This window comes from Sinocyclocheilus anshuiensis, unplaced genomic scaffold (genome assembly GCF_001515605.1).
Source record: "Sinocyclocheilus anshuiensis isolate Anshui unplaced genomic scaffold, SAMN03320099.WGS_v1.1 scaffold1473, whole genome shotgun sequence".
NCBI classification, from domain to species: domain Eukaryota; kingdom Metazoa; phylum Chordata; class Actinopteri; order Cypriniformes; family Cyprinidae; genus Sinocyclocheilus; species Sinocyclocheilus anshuiensis.
Genome location: NW_015548335.1, coordinates 773,067 through 793,331, shown reverse-complemented (window position 1 = coordinate 793,331; position 20,265 = coordinate 773,067). Strand labels below are relative to the sequence as shown.

At 36.0% G+C, this 20,265-nt stretch overlaps 3 protein-coding genes and 1 pseudogene across 3 annotated transcripts in view; 1 reads left to right on the top strand and 3 right to left on the bottom strand.

The window, feature by feature from the left end:
* The window catches only part of LOC107656516 (kelch-like protein 23), a 4,871-nt gene extending 459 nt beyond the window's left edge, over nt 1–4,412 (top strand). Inside the window, 6 exon segments of the mRNA XM_074186891.1 lie at nt 2,348–2,764; nt 2,767–2,949; nt 3,791–3,830; nt 3,832–3,941; nt 4,085–4,261; nt 4,264–4,412. Coding sequence (XP_074042992.1) covers nt 2,348–2,764; nt 2,767–2,949; nt 3,791–3,830; nt 3,832–3,941; nt 4,085–4,261; nt 4,264–4,412 — 1,076 coding nt within the window.
* Nucleotides 4,413–4,860: 448 nt separating this feature from the next.
* Nucleotides 4,861–10,826, bottom strand: mettl5 (methyltransferase 5, N6-adenosine). The gene is made up of 7 exons (XM_016444397.1): nt 10,497–10,826; nt 8,390–8,504; nt 8,120–8,301; nt 7,885–7,967; nt 7,744–7,795; nt 6,222–6,271; nt 4,861–6,081 (listed from the first exon to the last, which is right to left on the bottom strand). Exons 1-7 carry the CDS (start codon nt 10,594–10,596, stop codon nt 6,040–6,042), a joined length of 624 nt encoding a protein of 207 aa, XP_016299883.1. The 5' UTR covers nt 10,597–10,826; the 3' UTR covers nt 4,861–6,039.
* Nucleotides 10,827–14,064: 3,238 nt separating this feature from the next.
* On the bottom strand, nt 14,065–15,144 carry LOC107656513 (C-X-C chemokine receptor type 1-like; annotated as a pseudogene).
* Nucleotides 15,145–18,226: 3,082 nt separating this feature from the next.
* On the bottom strand, nt 18,227–19,255 carry LOC107656519 (C-X-C chemokine receptor type 1-like). The gene has a single exon (XM_016444396.1). It carries the CDS (start codon nt 19,253–19,255, stop codon nt 18,227–18,229), a length of 1,029 nt encoding a protein of 342 aa, XP_016299882.1.
* Between the last annotated feature and the right edge of the window lie 1,010 nt (nt 19,256–20,265).

Here is a 20,265-nt window from a genome sequence, read left to right as displayed (position 1 = left end):
TGTGTATATATATGTATACACACATACACACACTAGCTATTTTTCATTTCCCCAAATATTTTTTGTGTAAACTCATAATCTCCCTTTTTCCACATACTTGGTGCTTCTCTTTACAGTCAGATATATATGATGGACACGTCCTGCTTATAATCACATGACAAAAATTGTCTGTATTACATACACTTTCAAAACACTCTTTCTTTAGTGTCATAGTTTCATGACCTTGACCACAAGTCTTGCAATGTCAAATTAAACCGTTACCTTTCAGATGGCATAAATGCATCCAAACAAACAACCTTTCCATAACATTAGAATACGGTTCGTGTAACATTCCCAGAATGTTGCTGAAAGGTTTGTCTGATAAGAACTTGTATGGAGCATTTTATATTGGTTATTTTGGGATTAATAAGTTTATTTATCTTGAGATTTCAGAATGCAGTCCATTTAAATACTTGAATTATTAGCACTTAAACATTATTAACTTGAAGTCACTTCACAGAAATATGCTTTAAAATCGTCTCTATCAAACACAGGAAAAGGCGCTCGCTTCATCGAATGACCTTCACACTGTTTCCAAGGTAACCGTGAGTTATTTCTGTCCTTTTACTGTACCCTGTGGACTTAATGGCAACTACACACCAATAATTCACCGTCGCTAAGCTATAAACAAACGCTCTTGCGTTCAGAAAACGGTGAAGCGTTTAGAATGGATTAATTCTTGGTGTTCGGCCGCCCTTGGTACCGTTACCCTCAGGCGTTATTATGCAACTGCTTTAATTCTTATTAGGATTACACGCTCAACACTGCCATGACAACTGAAACGTGAAAACGTATTATGTCTCAGTTGATTGAAAAATCTAAATTGCGGCTTTTTCAACATGTATTTCTGAAGACTGGATGCTTGTTTGGTCACCTCAGTTAGTGGCGGGTGACAGCAGCGAGTCCCCTGCTTTACACAGATACTAAAATAGGAGCTCGACATTCTCTAGTCTAGTAGCTGACGCTAAATACAGGGGCCATATGTCTGATCTGACCAGATCTGACCGAGCACAAGGCACACTGTTGGGGATAAAACTTCTCCAGCGAAGAAAGGACGAGTGTCAATCAGTCATACGGGCCAGGTAAGCTTGTTTTTACATAGGGGCTAGTTGTCACAAAAGCTATTAGGCTACTGTTTGAGGCAGAAGTTAAAATGCGTTAATCTTTTTTTTTTCATCATTACTATTAGCAGTGTTATTGTGGGTTGGTTGCAAAAACGAAGTACAAAACAGGATTATTATAGTTTATTAAAACTAAAACAATTAAAATATTTTAGTTTAAAATAAAATGGATAAAAATAAACTGAAATTAAATATATATTTAAAAACGTATTTTTATTTCAGCTAGTTGCAGAGGCATCTTTTCTCTTTTTCACTTTCACTTTATGTACTAAAATAACACTGAAATGCCGAAAAAGCTAAAAAAAAAAAAAAATACAAACTATATAGACATTAAAAACAACAGTAAATTTAGAAAAAACTTAAATTCAAATGAAAACCGAAAAAAAAACAACTAATTAAAAGTATTTACTATTTAACTTTAATAGTATCTCAATGTTGCTAAATGACACTGGTTCCAAATTGTCTTTAGATTTTTTTGTGAATTTTGTGCTCAATATTAAAATTTATATATTTTTGTAAAACTTGTTAGGTAATCAGATGGACCCAAAAACCATACTAGTATACGTTCAGACAAGAGTCAACTAATCAAGTTTGGGGGGCAAGATGTGAGATTCGTTTAAGAAGTTTTAGACAATAGAAAAGTTACTATGCCAAAACAATTTCATATTTTGTATGCTACCATTTACATTTTACATTTGTCCTTTTTTTGGTTGTGTAAAATAGTTTTACTGTTTACATTTTGCTAAAAACGCTTAAAAAGTGTAATGTCCGGTAAGTCAACATTTGTGAAAATATTCAACCAGGTTTGTGTCTATACAGAAAGTTGCCTTCAAAAATAATTATGAGAAATATTTACTAAAATGAACATGATAAAAATGGTGCCTAAAATATGAATTTTGTTTTAACTGCATCTGGCTTTGTTGTGTTTCTGTAGAACATTTACAATAGTGATATTTTAATTTACATATAATCCATTATATCATACATGTATCATATATATAATAATAATATATTATTGTCATGGACAATAAACAATCTTAGAACTGAGCGCAACTAGAAACATTCATTTTCTAATGTTTGTTTACTAAATTCCTACAACTTCAATGAAGTTTCATCAGGAAAAATGTAGGAATAAGTTAATTTTGTTAGGACACTTGAAAACTCATTTAAAAATCTTCTCTTTCCAGTTGCAATGTCAGGAAAAGCTCAAAGCGGTTACTCCGAGTTCTGCGATGCCTCTCACTCCTCCGAGGTGCTGGAAGCTCTTCATGAGTTTCACAGCAGCGGTCTGTTCACGGACGTCACCCTGCAGTCTCCATCCGGACAGCTCTGCCACTGCCACAAGGTTGTCCTATCAGCCCACAGATCCTATTTCAAGGTAATGTTCACCTTAGACATGAGAGAATGTTTGAACGACACCATCAACCTACCTTGCATAAACGCAGAGATTCTGGAAGCTTTGGTGAGCTACGTCTACACTTCAAAGATCAGCATAACCCAGAACAACATCCAAAGTCTTCTGGAAGCCACAGACCTGTTGCAGTTCAACTCGCTCAAGAAAGCCTGCGAGGACTTTTTGATTCGTCTGCTGGATGTTGATAACTGCTCGGGATGCACTCGTTCGCCGAGCTTCACATGTGCTTTGATTTGCAGTGCGAGGCTTTGAGGATCATACCGAGTCGCTTTGAAGCACTCCCACTTCAGGAGGAGTTCCTAGAGGTGGGTTTCCAAAAGCTATTAATGATATTAGCTACAGAAAACCTCAATGTGTGGAAAGAAGCAACTTTCGGTTAAGAGGCATCTACAAAATCGAAGACTGGCATCTACAAAAGTACAAATCTGCATACTTAAATGCGGTCCTGTCATTTGCAATTGCATTAATCGTTTGACAGCACTAAATATAATATAAACATAAAAATAGCATTTTAAATTTCTGGCAAATATTTTCATATGTACATTAATGTTCAAATGTTTGAAGGTTTTTTTTTTTTAAGAAATTAATACTTTTATTCAGGATGCATTAAACTGATTAAAAGTGACGATAAAGACATTTACAATGTTTAAAAAATGCTGTTCTTTTAAACTTTCTAATTCTATTCCTATTTTATAATTTTCTATTAAACTTTAAACTTTCTATACATCATTCCTGAAATTTTTTTTTATCAAGTTGTCCACACATATAAAGCAGCACAACTGTTTTCATCTGATAAATAATAAGAAATGTTTCTCGAGCAGCAAATAATCATATTAGAGTGATTTCTGAAGGATCATGTGACACTGAAGACTGGAGTAATGATACTGAAAATTCAGCTTTGCATCACAGAAATAAATTACATTTTAAAATATATTCAAATAGAAAACAGTTCTATTAAATTGTAATATTTCACAATATTTACTTTTTTTTTTTACTACATTTTTGATCAAATAAATGTAGCCTTGGTGAGCATGAGACTTCTTTCAAAAATATAAAAAAATCAAATGCATGAAAATCGTAAGCTACACCAGGATTTCAGCTTTTTAAAACATAAATGTTGGAAAATGCATTGTCTTAAACATAAAATCTTTCAAATATCAAAGACCTAAAATGCCTGTTGATGGAAGTTCATCGTCTTTCTGTTTTGACTTTAAAGGTGTGGGAAATGCAATTGCTTGCGTGGTGAATGACAGAGTCTGTAACAAAAGGGCATTATGGGTACAGAGGAACCTGCACTTATGAGAAGATTCAGACTTACCGGCCAGATATCAGTGAGTGGAGCATCCCAACGATATGTCCACATCCTGGTGAGCCACCTACATTTTGTATTAGATAAGTTAAACGGTTCAGATCTTTAGGCTACAACCACCATGGGTTGGTTGCTGCCTTCTACGTCAGCAACAGAAATCTCTTGTCATTTGAAAAACGCATCAAGACTCTTTACTTTCAGAGTACGGCCTTTGCTCGGTCTCCTTAGACAATAAGCTTTATTTGGTTGGCAGTCAGACCACCATCATAGACTGCTATGATCCCGAGCGAGATGAGTGGAGACAGATGTGTGCGATGATGGAGTGCGGATCAGCCGTTATAAACGGGTGCATCTATGTAGCAGGTGGGTATTCATACTCTAAGGGACGTATCTACAGAGTATAGAGAGGTACGACCCTGAGATCGGCTGCTGGGAGATTGTGGGAAACCTCCCATCAGCTGCGTTTGTGTGTTCAGCGTGTGAAATCACAGCAGTCACTGTCTGTGGAGCCACTTCCAGTGAGGTCTAAAAGTCTGAGAACACTTTTATTTATTTGTTAAATGTTTTAAAGTGAATAGGCAATACTTCAGATTCGGCACTAATTCAGGGTTCCTACATATTTTCCATTTAAAAATTCCATACTTTTCCGGTATATATTTCTGTGGATTTTTCAATACTATTCCAGACATTTCTGTTGATTTTTTTTTTTTTTCAGGTTTTTCCACTTCATCTGATAAATGAATTAAAAATCCAGCTTTTAACATGTTTACTACGCATGTATGCTATTATTTTGCCAAATAATTGGTGGAATATTGTAGCCATGTACACATTTGATTATTTTAACACACAATCACACTGACTGCAAACCTGTGGAATATTTCAAATTCATATTATACGTTAAAATGAATACAAAATAGTATCACTAAATAATGTCACTGATTACTTTATTAAATGTAAAAAATAATATTGTCTTTAAAATATTATTCAGAGATTACATTAGAAATGTATGAGAAAATATTTTCAAAATAATAGCAGAATATGCTATCCAGTATAATGTTTGCTACCATTTATCTCTCCATTCACATCCTCACCCATAACGTATTCATCCACATAACATTATTTTAGGTTATTTTCAGCATTATCTGTAAATACCTACAAAGTGAAAAATCCACTGGCACATTTACTATACTTATGGCTGCACAGACTGCTGCTCCAAATGATGAAAAATATGACATTTATTTTTGGAAATGATCAATTTTATATATAGTAAACAAGGAAAAAGATATGGAAAGAGAGATTTTTTCCATACTTATCCAGACCTGGAAATGACTAAAAATCAAATTCCATACTGCGTAGGAACCCTGCAAATTTGTCACATGAATTACACGACTCCTTGTATAGATGGTTAGATGCTTGTCCACTGAAGCTCAAGATGCTCTTTGGAGCATCTCAAATCATGCTGGAGAACATGGGCATCAGGTTTTGTTGACATCAGCTCCAAAAGGGAGACAAACCAATAAGAATTCTTCATTTTCTTCGAATTCATCACTTGAATTGTTATCCTGAAAATGTCAGACTTTTGGACCCCCGCTATTCTAATCTGGTGAGTGTAATGTCGAAATGATATATTTGTTCAACACTGATAATGAGTGAGACACAGTTTGTATGTTATCTGTGCTGGAAGATAAAGGGCTGTTTCCAAATATATACTGAACAGCACAATAGATTACAGCACTTCACTATTTGCACAGTACCTTTTTGTAGACTACTATTTTGCAGCAAAAAAATAATCCGTTTTGGTGTTTTAATTCAAGAAATGTATTTATTCCTTAGTATTATTTATATTTATTTGGATGATTTTGTATTTGTAAGACCCAGGATTTTACTATAAATATGTGTGATGTGTAATTTATTGTTTTTTTAGTTATTGTGATGTTTTATTAACTGTGTATGCTGGCAAAAATGTGAAAAGCACAAATTTAAATAAAGTTTCAACAAGCGTGTTTGTAAATCCTACAGAGACTCTGGTGTTTCTGTGGTATCCACCCAAAAATGATGCAGTATGGTCATTTATAAAATTTACTTTGAAGAACAGTATATATATATATATATATATATAAAAATGTTGCAAAGCAACACAAATTCCTTTTTGCCGTTTATGTTGGAGTAAATCGAATGAAGTCCACTTGAATATCAACCTAAAATAATAAGATAGAAAAAAAAAAAAAACATGTTACTAGTTTGTCTTTGTCAAGTCTGAGAAAATGTGTTTACATGTGTCAAGTGCAATATTTTTGTGGCAATTAGCTTACAGGTTTGTAGCAAAACATTCACTTACCGACTTCTTTTTGTGGAACTTATAAGATGCTGGCAGGTCATATCTGAGCTCTGTGAAGGGATGACACCAGTTGAGGATAAATAACATCATATTATAACGTGCTATAACGCTTATTACAACTTACAAGGTTCTGCATAAGATCCTTTATGCTCTTGGTGTTCAGACAATAAAACTTAAACCACCGTTTAAAAGTTTTGTGTTGGTAAGATGTTGTAATGTTTTTGAAGTCTTTGAAGCTCATACAGGCTGCATATATTTGATAAAATTATATAGTAAAACAGAAATATAGTAAAATAGTATTACAGTTTAAAATTTGCTTAAGATTTTCATACATTTGATTTTTTTATATATTTGAAAGAAGTCTCTTCTGCTCACCAAGGCTACATTTATTTGATCAAAAATTTAGTAAAAAAAAACATAAATATTGTGAAATATTACAATTTAATAGAACTGCTTTCTATTTGAATATTTTTTAAAAACGTCATTTATTTCTGTGATGCAAAGCTGAATTTTCAGCATCGTTACTCCAGTCTTCTGTGTCACAAGATCTTCAGAAATGATTCTAATACGCTGATTTGCAGCTCAGGAAACATTTATTATTATCAATGCAGGAAACCGTTTTTGTGGAAACATTTTTTTTCAGGATTCTCTGATCAATAAAAACTCAAAAGAACATTTGTTTTGAAATAGAAATCTTTTAACATTATAAATGTCTTTGTTGTTACTTTTGACTATTTTAAAGGCACAATACGTAAGATTTTTTTTGTAAAATATCCAAAAACCACTAGAACAGTGTTATATATTTTGCTGACTTGTGTTCTTACATTATCCCAACTGTATCGAAGAATGTTTAAATCCAGAGAAATAAGCAATTTTAACTAGTGACACGGACCGTGTCTATAGTGTCATTGTGTCGCCTGCCAATGACGTCATACACCCTCGATTTCTGGTTTTGTTTTGTAGAAAACATGGAAACACCAAAGACGCTTTAATATGTTATGCGTTGTAATAGACCAGTGACGACCGCACAGAGTAGCATTATAACAGAACTTTCAAATGTATCTAGTATGATAATACCGCGCTGCTTTATCCCACATACACACGACCGGAAGGAGCAGAAGCGCTAAACTGTGGCATAATAAAAGCTCCGCTGCTTTCGAGCCGTGTGTCGCGCTTGTCTCTCATTAGCAATTGCTTCAGCGGCCTCGTTTCGCTTCGACGGCTTTCAGCCTCACCCTGCTTCATACTACGACATTAATAAATCTTTAATACATTAGCTCATCCATGAACATGATTTCTGCCCGAGTCCCGTCGGATTGCGTCGGCTGTGGGGATGAAGACGACAACTTCCATGATTCCACACTCAGTAACGGCGTCATCAAACTACGCCTTTGTTTGTTTTGAAAATGTGCCCTCTAGCGGCCAAAACGTACATATTGTGCCTTTAATATGTGTCTTTTTTAATATTTTTTTCCCAATCTTTTGAACTATAGTGTATGTCAATAGATTCACTAAATATTACCTGCAATGACTTCCATTTTCACTTTCCAATCATTTGCTTTCTTCTGAATGTGCTGCATGAAAATGCAATTCAATTGTAAGTTTTTCTTATGAATATAGCTGAAATGTAGCTGTGAAATGATGACGTAATATGGCAACTTACATCTCTTGTCGAGGTCTTGTGAAGGGAATACACTGCTGTACTTGCCATGGAAATCGCTGTCCGCAGGAACTGCATGTCAATACCTAAAATGTAAGATATGTATATAGTAACATGAATCAAGATCAACCAATGGAATATGGGAAACCTGTTCGACAACAGGTATTATTCCGGCAGTTTTGCAAATGCATCAGATTATGTCAACATCACTGCTGTTTGACTTTAAGATGACTCTTACCCTGGTTGTGCTTCGTGCCAAATGGCGGGTTCATGATGACCGTGTCAAACTTCTTGGCGTAAGAGGATCCAATAGAGCAAACATCACACTGGACCGTGTCAATGTTTGACAGTTCAAAATTCTCAACATTTCCTTTGAATATGTCCAAGGCGTCTTCATCAATGTCAAATCCGACACACAGTCTTAAGAGGAAAGACTGCAGTTATGTAGATATATTTTAAAAACTAGAGTAATTCTAGGCCATGGATGGAAGGATGGAGTTGGTCTTACCCAGCATCAAGCACTGCAGCTCCTACAGACAGAACCCCACATCCACAGCCCAAGTCTGCAACTAGTTTATTCTGTATGTCATCAAATGTGTTGTGGATGGTGTACAACATACAGCCTACAGTGAGTGAGAACACATAGAACAACTGGATGGTGTCTTATGCCATAATAAATTATGTATGTTAAAGGGTTAGTTCACCCAAAAATGAAAATTCTGTCATTAATTACTCACCCTCATGTCGTTTCAAACCCGTAAGACCTTCGTTCATCTTCGGAACACAAATTAAGATATTTTTGATGGAATCTGAGAGCTGTCTGACCCTGCATAGACAGCAACGCAACTGAAATGTTCCCAAGTCCAGAAACGTAGCAAGGAGATCTGTAAAATAATCCATGTGACATCAGTGGTTCATCCGCAATTATACGAAGCTACGAGAATACTTTTTGTGCGCAAAAAAAAAAAAAAAAATTCAAAACAATTCGTCTCCTCCGCATCACCCTGGTGCCATTTTGGAGAATATCCGCTGGATGTAAACAGCGTATGCTGTTCTGTGTCAGCTGCATCACACAGATACACTGTTTTCGTTCAGATCAATCACAACAACATTGGAAACAGATCCGGCGTGACGCAGACCACCATTTCTCCAAAATGGCACCAGGGTGATGCGGAGGAGATGAATTGTTAAATAAATTTGTTTGGTTTTTTTCTTTTGTGCACAAAAAGTATTCTCGTAGCTTCGTATAATTGCGGATGAACCACTGATGTCACATGGATTATTTTACAGATCTCCTTGCTACGTTTCTGGACTTGGGAACATTTCAGTTGCGTTGCTGTCTATGCAGGGTCAGACAGCTCTCAGATTCCATCAAAAATATCTTAATTTGTGTTCCGAAGATGAACGAAGGTCTTACGGGTTTGAAACGACATGAGGGTGAGTAATTAATGACAGAATTTTCATTTTTGGGTGAACTATCCCTTTAAGAAAAAACAGGGCACTCAAGGCCATCTGTCCCAGACAAAAGACTCCCAAATGTTCAATAAAATGATGAATTAAATATTCATACACAATTTCTAAAATGTATAATGCCTACTATTTTAAACAGTATATTTTTAGTTTTTAGTATATTTAAACAGCATATTTAAACAGTATGCAATATACATTATGCAGTGGTAAACAGTTTTCAACCAGTATGTCACATTGTTTCACATGACCTCATTATATGCATATTTAATTCAGTAAGTGGCTACAGTGAACCTTTTTGTGCCACAAAATAAAAATATAAAGATGAAAACTTTTTCTCTCAAAAATCTACTTTATTTCTCGTAATTTTGAGTTCATTTCAGAATTGCGAGTTTACAACAATTCTGACTTTATTTTGCACAATTGCAAGTTAAATATAAAAAGTGAGCAAACTCAAAATTGCGAGAAATAATGTCAAAATTTCGTTATAAATGTGCAATTCTGAGAAAAAAGTTAGAATTGTGAGATTTGAGCTTAACTGTAGGAAATATATATTTTTATATAAAGTCAGAATTGTTACAATTTCGCAATTCTGCGGGAAAAACGTCTGAATTATGAGATAAACACGCAACTCTTGAGACAAAAAGTCAGAACTGCAAGGTTTTTTATTCAAAATTGTGAGATATAAATTCAGAAATGTGAGAAATAAAGTCCGAATTGAGAGATAAAAAGTCACAATTACATGTTTAAAATTCTGTGGCATAAACAGGCTTCCAGTTGTAATTTTGCATCAAACAGTTACTTTTCTATTGTTAACACAATTTTATGTCAAATGTTTTAAAACAACTTAAACCAATTTAAAAAAACGAGCAAAGAAAAATATAGTTAGTTACTGATCATTTGTCACACTACAAATGAAACGTCAAGACAAGCGTGGTGCATTGTGGGATACAGTAACCTAACGCAGTATTTCAGATATGAATACAGAACATTTGCATACTGCGCACAGTATATACTAACTACAGGAATAGTATACAAGTATGCTAATGCGAATACATAAGCAGACCACATCCAGAAATTCGCAAAAACATCTGACATTAGTTAGCAGTATCATAATTAAGTCTATGAAGGTGCTATATAATGCTCACCCGCTATATGCGGACTGGTGGGGTACTGCTCCAGCTGTATTTTGGGCTCCTCAAATCCATCCACCTGCTGAAGGCAGCTTTCTAGCTCTTTGAGCTTCATATCTACATCAGATGATCAAGTGATCCTGTGTTTCTGTAGGTCAAAGTAATGTTAACTGATGAGAAACGTCGACTGATTCTCTCTTAACTGAAACGCCTAATGATCATAATGTCACGACCGATCTTGAGACATCTGGTGATATAGTGACTTTCTTCAAGTAGAATCAAATATGAAAACATGTAGCGCACTTGCATGTGTTTTCTATTTCTTCTTCTTCTTCTATTTCTGCAAGCTGATCTTGTCAGCTGAGAGTATTAGCGCCATCTGCTGGCTGATTACTGCCATGGCGCACAGTCATTATTATGATCTGAGCTGCGTTTCTCCAAAGCATGGTAAGAATACTGGGGCAAGTTCAAGCTCAAACCGTTGCGCAACGTTTTGCTACGGTTTCCGGTTTGAACGACATGTTTCCTGGAAACGGTGTGCAACGGTCTGCAACGGGGTTTGAGATACGTTTTCTCTTGTTTGGTGGGTGTGTCAAAAATGTCAGCCCGATCAGCAGCAACATGTAAACCACGCGGTATTAAAGAGACAGCTTGCATAACATCAAAATAAATTCACAAGAGCAAGTATATTGTTTGCACATGTTTATTTACATTAAAGGCAAAATAACTGAAATAATAAGAGCACAAGTATAGATCTGGAACTTCTTTAAGTCGGTCTAAATATCATTTAGTAATTGCAGTGTCGTCTGGTCCATCCTTTCCTCTGGAAGGTGTGCTAGACACTGATTAATAATGTAACATAAAAATACTATACATATTTATATATTTTGCTGTTGTATTGTGGAGTGACACTTTCAAAAACTTTTCTGTACTCCTCTGATTATATAATGGTAAATATTACAATAACATAGCACAGCAACAGTGATCAGCAATAATGATAAGCCTAATACTCACAATAAAAATAATAAGGTCATATAGATCATAACCAGGGTTTGAAATTAACACCCGCCACCCGGGTAACGCTGTCAAATCACTAGCCAATTTGGCGGGTTACTTTTCATAAGTTATGTTCACTCATTCATTTCTTGGGGAAGTTCATGCAAGCCAAAACTGCGCAGGTTTAGCGCAAATAGGCCTACTGAACTCGTGAGACATCATGACATTATCGAGTATATTGCAAAAACCAAACAAAACACACCTACAGAGGCACGCATACGCGACCTCATGAAGTCTGGTTACACAAACCCAGGCTTTAGTGCGCGTGCGCATTTAACATGGTTCTTTCACTGCATAATTCAGTCTATTAATATGCATTAGAATGATCACATAAATCAAGATAAGGGGGCAGAAAATGTATATATTTATATCAATTAATATAGTTAATCAATATCACACGAAGAGTGCCGTTTTTTCTTTAAAAATCAGCATGGTTACAAATGTGATATTGATTTTATACAACAGTTCAATAAACAATAAGTTAATATCAAGAGACTTACGTTTTAGACACCATATTGGCTGTTTTCGCGCTATTTCTGCGCTATTTCGCCAACATCAACAACAACAACAACAAAAAAACATTCCAAATACAGCCACAGCACAGTTTTGCGTCTCTGAGCAACATGACGTTGTTTCGTTCCTGAATGAATCAACCGTTTAAATGATTCGGTTCAATTGCAATGACTCACTTATTAACAGTGACAGGTTAGACATTGATTATTTATCACTCAAATCCGTTTATCTACTGCTGCTTTCAAGTCCTCCTGGGACGTTCGTACTTACGAGTTGGCAAGTCGTAATTACGACGTCAGGTGCGTTCGAGTCAGTTTAGTCGGCACAAGATGACGGTGTACCTTCTTTGAATAAATTACAAGAAAATACACAATTTAAGTTTATAGGACAACTGAACTATCAATTTAAACAAAAATTTACCGTCAACTACAGACGTTGCATCCATCGATTCCGCCATGTTTCTCACTGACACGCCCCCAACTCGGAAACTCTGGGCTTAAAGAAAATTTTGAGTTTCCCACTTGTAATAACGACTTTGTGGTGGCGTTCATGTCATCTACATGCCAACATTCCATTATAATCATAGCGCCACCAGCTGGCAGCAGGAAGTTTGGCACATATAAATGACTTTGACATATTCCTCCTATATTTACTACTTTAAATGCATATTGCCACCGTTTGCTGTTTTCCTAAAGCCGAGTGAGCCCGGGTGCGAGGCCCCTTTCATCACTGCTTGCAGCTTTAATTTTTAAATATATTTTTTAAAATAGACCTAGTAAACAAAAAAAAAAAGCGTTTTGTTGTTGCTACTAACCATGCCTGAAATGACTCCTTATTCCCTTTGTAGTTCACTTTGATAATGTAGTTCAGCACAAATTCAAGTTTCAGATAACATTTTCAGTTGCTGAATTTGGAATATAATAAAAACATAGCCTACTAATACAAATATCAGCAACAATTTCTGCAATGCTTTGTGCTGTTAGTTGGGTTGTGTGAATTGAAAACACTCCATCCTTTCATAAAATTACAGAAACTGAAACTGTAATGTTACAATTAATATCATCTTAACATATTTCGAGTTGGCATCCTCATGTGAACAGCTGCTAACTTTAGCCCTTTAAAAATATCATATTCATGCAAGTGTCTTATGATGTCTTATCAGGTATCTGAGCTTGAGCACAGCATATTTCCTTTTTTTTTTTTAAACAAAACCTTACAAAAATCAGGAAATTATATATGAACAAATCCTTGGTTAAAAATAATTCTTAAATTAAAAAATAAAAGATAAAATAAAAGATTAATATATTTTCAATATAATTTAAAGAATATAATTTAATAACACTTTTACACACTTTCTTTAGTGGCATATAAAGTGTAACTTTATTTTGCATGTCTGTTTGCCCTGTGAAGGAGGAAACCAAGATGCCTCACTTCTCTCTGTTATTTTTCCTGTTTTGTCAGAGAAGTGGAGACATTCGTGAAATCGTGGCATTGCCTGACCCAGAGCAGACTGATTTCTCAACAGACGTTAATGTACAAGTATGAGAAAACTTTTTTTTCTGAAGGAACTTTATTTGCACCTGTGAAGCAGAATCAACACACAATAATTTGCTTTTTACATTTTTTAAAGTAAGAGGAAAATAACATGCCCTGAAACAAATGGAGGCAACAAATAAAATTTTACATACCGTTTAGGGTCAGTAAGATTTTTTAAAAGAAATTAATGCTATTTAGCAAGGATGCATTAGATTTATCAAAGGTTACAGCAAAAACATTTATAATGTTACAAAAAAAATATATTTCAAATAAACAACTAAATGGGGTGCAAATACACAGACCAAAATGAGGAACTAAACTAGTAACAGGAGCCAGGAGGACAAGAGACCCCGTTGAAGCTGAAAAGATAAAAGATTATGGTGGAGCCGAAGGGTCAGTGGGCCGAGACCTGGCCTCGGAGGATGTGAATACAAAGACCACTGATGGGTAGAGGGTTTGGTGAGCAAGATCTAAAAACTCACTGGTCTGGTCCTCGAGGGATCAAAGCCCCTGGTTGAGGAGAAGGAGGTGGACTTCTGAACATTTGCCTAGTGCTCCCAGAGCTATTGACAGATTCCACTCGATATTTCAACAACATTTCTCTCCCCAACAGGCCTTTCTTAAAGAAAGACGTCAGAAGCTGGTTGCGGAATTTCTTTTTCCTTTTTCTAAAGGCATACAGGATAGGGTTTATTGCAAAGTGAGAGAAAGCCATTGCCTGTGTGACGTACAAGGCCACATCTATGCTGTCCCTCAGCTCAAACGTTTCCATCACCCAGCCGCCTCGCATCAGGGTGTCTATGAACTCTAGGATATTATTGGGCAGCCATCAGACAATAAAAAACAACATGACGCACTTGACCTGCATGGCCTTCTGCTTTTGGCTGTTGCGTGTGCGGCAAAGCGTGCGCATGGTGAAACCGTAGCAGAACATCATGACGGCTAATGGCAGGAAGAATCCTAAACTGTGGTGGAGAATCCGCAAACTTATCCTCCAGCTATCAATGCTTTCTGCGGTCAAATTGTCATGGCATATATACTCCTCCATATATCCAGACTTAAACGCCTCGCGATTCACCATAATGGGCAGGGACAACAAAAAGCCACATAGCCACACCAACGCACACACTATACCAACCAGATGGTGTTTTTGGGTGAGGAATTGGGTTGCTTTCACGATGGCCAGGTAGCAATCAACACTAATGCATGCCAGCAGGAAGACGCAGCAGTAAAATGTGGCTTCCTGCAAGCCTGAAATCAGTTTGCACATGATTGTGCCGAATATCCAGTGGCCGGCGTGAAGGTAAGTGGCCCAGAATGGGAGAGTCAAGGCAAAGAACAGGTCGGCGATGGCCAGGTGCATCAGGTAAACGTCAGTAGATGTCCTGCGGTTCTCCATGCAGCTCACCACGAAGATCACCACCGTGTTGCCCGACAAGCTCAGACAGAAGACTATGATGTAAACTAAGACCAAAGCCGTGCTGTTCATATACTGCATGCTTTCGGGGCAGTGAGTCACCAAATCTGGGTATATGAAATCTGGAGTAGTAGTTTCCATGTTTAAGATGTTTGACTGCCAACTGTGGGGTGGGAGATGTTATTATTAATATTATTAGAAACAGCATTTTAAACAGACGTGTACAAAATAACTTGAATTCAAACAACTGACTACCAGTCAGAAGTTTGGACATATTGCAGCATGTGTGAATTACTGTATGTATTATTTTTAATAGATTAAACTACATCATTCTCATATACTTCGTTTTATTTCATAGTGTAGACAATATTCCTATTCTAAAAAAGGCAAAGTAACAATAAAGAATGAAATATTTCAAATTAAGTCATACTGGCTAATCCTTTAATCTAAAACCTGAACAGACACTTAATATATTCATCAAGATTTTAGTCTCTTACCATTTTATCTTCTATGAAAATGAACTGCGCTCAGTTCTGTCTGTCTGGGTTTAGGGACCGTTCAATTTACTTGATAGCCTACTTACTGAGAGTTTTCTGAGACTGGTTTGATAAAAACTGATTAATACTCTTACCTTCCTTTGTGAATAATCAAAAAATTTGCGGTAGATATATCATCAGTTTCACGGTTGCACAAACATGTAGCATGGCATGGGAAAAGTACAGTATACCTTTATATTCTTATAATTTTTCATGTAATTTGTGTGCTTGCCACAATTCATGAAAGTGGTATGCCTACTAAATGTGTAAATGAAAATCATTCTGTTTAATTCATCTCTTTTGACTCTGTTTCACGGTAAAAGAGTGAATACAGGAAAGAGTGTGCAGTGCTGCGCACATACTTAGGTTACGACGTTAATTGTTTATAAACCCTGATATGAGTGACAAGTTTTATTGATTTGGCCTGCTTGGTTGGTGCAAATGTATTTTTTTTGTTTTGTGTATGAATTACATTGTAAAGATCGATGGATTGGAGATGATTATAAGCCTCTGCATGCTATTTTTCCAGTGTCTTTTATGTATAACCCTACGTTATGGGGACATTTTGCAAAAAAATTACAATATCCAAAATCCTTGTCCTTGTGGGGACATTTTTTAAACAAGCTTATAAATTGTACAGAATTAAGTTTTTTGAAAATCTAAAAATGCAGAAAGTTTCCTGTGAGGAGTAGGTTTAGGTGTAGGGTTAGGGGATAGAAAATGCAATTTGTACAGCAGAAAAACCATTACACCTAGGGAATGTCTTCATAAAACATGGAAACCCAATGTGTGTGTGTGTGTGTGTGTGTCTGTCTGTCTGTGTGTGTGTCTGTGTATATGTATGTATGAGATTGGGAAAACATGACTTTGGAAAGATGGCAGCATCATTGTTATTCTTACACAGGGATCAATAGGTCTATTAGTAAGATCTGTTGACACAAGAGGAAACGCAAGAAGTGCATTTTTCCAATTTTTGAACTGTCACCATATAATGCAGCAATTGTTGCTAAAGTCTAACCACCTTCTTTGAGTCTATTTTTGACTTAATACAGTGGAAAACAAGGAGAGAGAAACCACATCCTGGACCCTTCTGGGAAAAAAACAAAACAAAAACGTGCTTACATCATGCCGGAAATTGATTATTAGTTAATATACTTCATTCTCCACTGATTCTTTGATTACTACCTAAACTCTAAACCTTCTTTTAGTCTTTTTTATGTATTAATATAGGGAATAACCACCAGTGTGCTCTAATTCACACACACAGAAATAGGCACACTGATAATAGGTTAAACTGAGGTTAACACTGATAATGAAGATAAGCCTGAGATTATGGGATGGACACAGCATTAAGAATTAGAGAAGAGTTTGTTTATGCAAAAAGACAGAAGTGAACTGTATTGTTTCGAAAGCACCTTTTCCTGTTTCCATTTCTCAAGACTTTAACTATGCAAACCAGATCGATGAATGACGTGCCACATAGACAGGTGCAATTTTATCTTGGTTAACACCTAGTCAAAATAGCCATTAAAATTAATTTTAAAAAGTTAATATAATTTAGAAGATAAAACCTAATAACACTTTTACAGTTTACCCATATTTTGCATATCTGTTTGTATGTGCATGATGTTGTAATGTTTTTTTAGGGTTGTGCTCTTTAAAGGAGGAAAACAGGTTGCTTCACTTCTCTCTGTTTTGTTGTGGAGAGGAAGTGGAGACATCATGTCATTGCCTGACCTAGAGCAGGCTGATTACTCAAACAGAGTTTAATGTACAACAAGTGTGAGAGACATATTTTTCTGAAGCAACTTTATTTACACATGTGAAGCCAAAACATAATTTGCTTTTTACATTATTTTAGAATAAGAACAAAAATAGCAAGTCCTGAAAAAAAGCAACTAATAAAACTTTTCAAATGTTTGTGGTCAATAAGATTTGGAAAAAAAAGAAAGAAAAATAAATCTCTTTTTTTGTTTTGATAATAAGAAATGTTTCTTGAGCAGCAAATCAGTATATTAGAGTGATTTCTGACGGATCATGTGACACTGAAGACTGGAGTAATGATGCTGAAAATTCAGCTTTTTGATCACAGGAATAAATTACATTGTTAAACATTAGCTTTTTTTTTAATTGTAATAACATTGTACAATATTACTGTTTTACTGTATTTTTGATCAAATAAAAGCAGCCTTGGTGAGCATAAGAGATTTTACCAACCCCCCCAAAAAAAAAAAAAAAAAATGCAAAACAGAAAATCTCTTCTTTCACCTTTTACTAATTTCCAACAAAATCTGAAACCTCTGCAGAGTGTTTTTCACAGATCATTTAAATATGGACACACAGTGTTCAAAGCACAAGCTTGGTATGCTGCCTCAAACCACAGAAAAATATTTCAAAGATCATTATCATCAGGAAAAAAGCTACAGAAAGTCAAAGATACACAAACACACTCTTATCTATACGTTTACATCTATAATTATATAAAAACAGAACTTAGTTTACATGGAAGCAATTTTCTTAAAGGAACAGTTCATTTAAAAATCACAATTCTGTCATTACTGACTCAACCTCAAAACTGTATTTTTACGACAGGGATAAGATAGCATTTCTGGCTAAACTATTTCTTTAACAGTAGCAAAAGAGGAAGAATATGTATAATTTTAATATTATAAGAGGATAACAGTTGACTACAGAGTCACTGACATTTGCCTAGTGCTTCCAGAGCTATAAACAGATCCCACTCGATATTTCGACACTGTGTCTCTCCCCAACAGGCCTTTCTTAAAGAGAGACGTCAGAAGCTGGTTGCGGAATTTTTTTCCAATGAAGGCATACAAAATGGGGTTTATTGCACAGTGGGCAAAAGCCATTGCCTGTGTGATGTACAAGGCCACATCTATGCTGTCCCTCAGCTCACACGTTTCCATCACCCGGCCGCCTCGCATCAGGGTGTCTATGAACTCTAGGATATTATTGGGCAGCCAGCAGACGATAAAAGCCAACACGACAGACATGATGACCCGCATGGCCTTCTGCTTTTGGCTGTTGCGTGTGCGGCAAAGCGTGCACATGGTGAAACCGTAGCAGAACATCATGATGGCTAATGGCAGGAAGAATCCTAAACTGTGGTGGAGAATCCGCAAACTCATCCTCCAGCTATCAATGCTTTCTGCGGTCAAATTGTCATGGCATATATACTCCTCCATATATCCAGACTTAAATGCCTCGCGATTCACCATAATGGGCAGGGACAACAAAAAGGCACATAGCCACACCAACGCACACACTATACCAACCAGATGGCGTTTTTGGGTGAGGAATTGGGTTGCTTTCACGATGGCCAGGTAGCGATCAACACTAATGCATGCCAGCAGGAAGACGCAGCAGTAGAATGTGGCTTCCTGCAAGCCTGAAATCAGTTTGCACATGATTGTGCCGAATATCCAATGGCCGGCGTGAAGGTAAGCGGCCCAGAATGGGAGAGTTAAGGCAAAGAACAGGTCGGCGATGGCCAGGTGCATCAGGTAAACGTCAGTAGATGTCCTGCGGTTCTCCATGCAGCTCACCACGAAGATCACCACCGTGTTGCCCGACAAGCTCAGACAGAAGACTATGACGTAAACTAAGACCAAAGCCGTGCTGTTCATATACTGCATGTTTTCGGGGCAGGGAGTCACCAAATCTGGGTATATGAAATCTGGAGTAGTAGTTTCCATGTTTAAGATGTTTGACTGCCAACTGTGGGGGGGGGAACTTTATTAGAACCAGCTTATTTAGCTATACATCATTAAAATGATTGCCTTCTGTAGAGCTGCTTATTACCAAATAAGCTTGTTTCACTGTAAAAAAACGGTTTCAACTTAAAAAAGTGTTTGTGCTGCCTTGAAATTTTAAGTTTAGTCAAAATTAAATGTTAAGTTGCTCTAAGTGACAACTTGGATGTTTGAGTTGAGTAAACTTAAAATTTAAGGCAGCATGAACAATTAATTTTTAGTGGAAACAACCATTTTTTTTAAGGTTAATTAACTTGTGCTATTAAACTGAACTGAATCAACAATCAACTGACTTTGTTCCCTTTGCAACATTCACACTGTCAACACCGACCTACGTTGAGCTGTATAATGACACTTTTGTCTTTTTAGAGCTGCTTTACATCTGTAATGATATATGTTTTATAATTGAATATGTGCAATATAAGTTATTATCTTGTTTATTGCTGTGAATCTGCTTTGAAACAGTCGGTATTGTATACATAAAAGTGCTAAATGAATTGACTTATTCTAAAAGTGCAAAAATAATAATAAAGAAATGAGTTGATATGTCTTAAATTTTGACTGGTCTTAAATGCATAAATCAAAAAATATAATTAATTCAGTGAAATATTTCACATTAAGTCATAATGGCTAATCCATTAATCTTTAATTAAAAGCTGAACAAACTCTCAATATATTGAGCAAAATTGTATTCTCTTACCGTTGTATGTTCTGTGATTTTACTGATTAACAGCACTCAGGTCTGGCAGTCTGGTATTTAGGTACCATTCAGTTAGAATTGCTCGATACTGACAGATAATTTTCTGAGAATGACTGGTTTGATAACAACTGATTATTACTAGGCTACCAGTCCCTTTCCTTCCTGTATGAATAATCAAAAAATGTGGTAGAGCAGAGATATCATCAGCACCTCGGTTTCACAAGAGAGTCAACCAAAAACAACTGTAAACCTA

Coding starts and splice junctions, on each gene's coding strand:
- mettl5 (XM_016444397.1), bottom strand. CDS start 10,596: ATGAAGCTCAAAGAGCTAGAAAGCTGCCTTCAGCAGGTGGATGGATTT. Junction 8,505..10,496: donor CACCAGTCCGCATATAGCGG/GTGAGCATTATA, acceptor CACTCACTGTAG/GCTGTATGTTGTACACCATC. Junction 8,302..8,389: donor GCTGCAGTGCTTGATGCTGG/GTAAGACCAACT, acceptor TTTCCTCTTAAG/ACTGTGTGTCGGATTTGACA.
- LOC107656519 (XM_016444396.1), bottom strand. CDS start 19,255: ATGGAAACTACTACTCCAGATTTCATATACCCAGATTTGGTGACTCCC.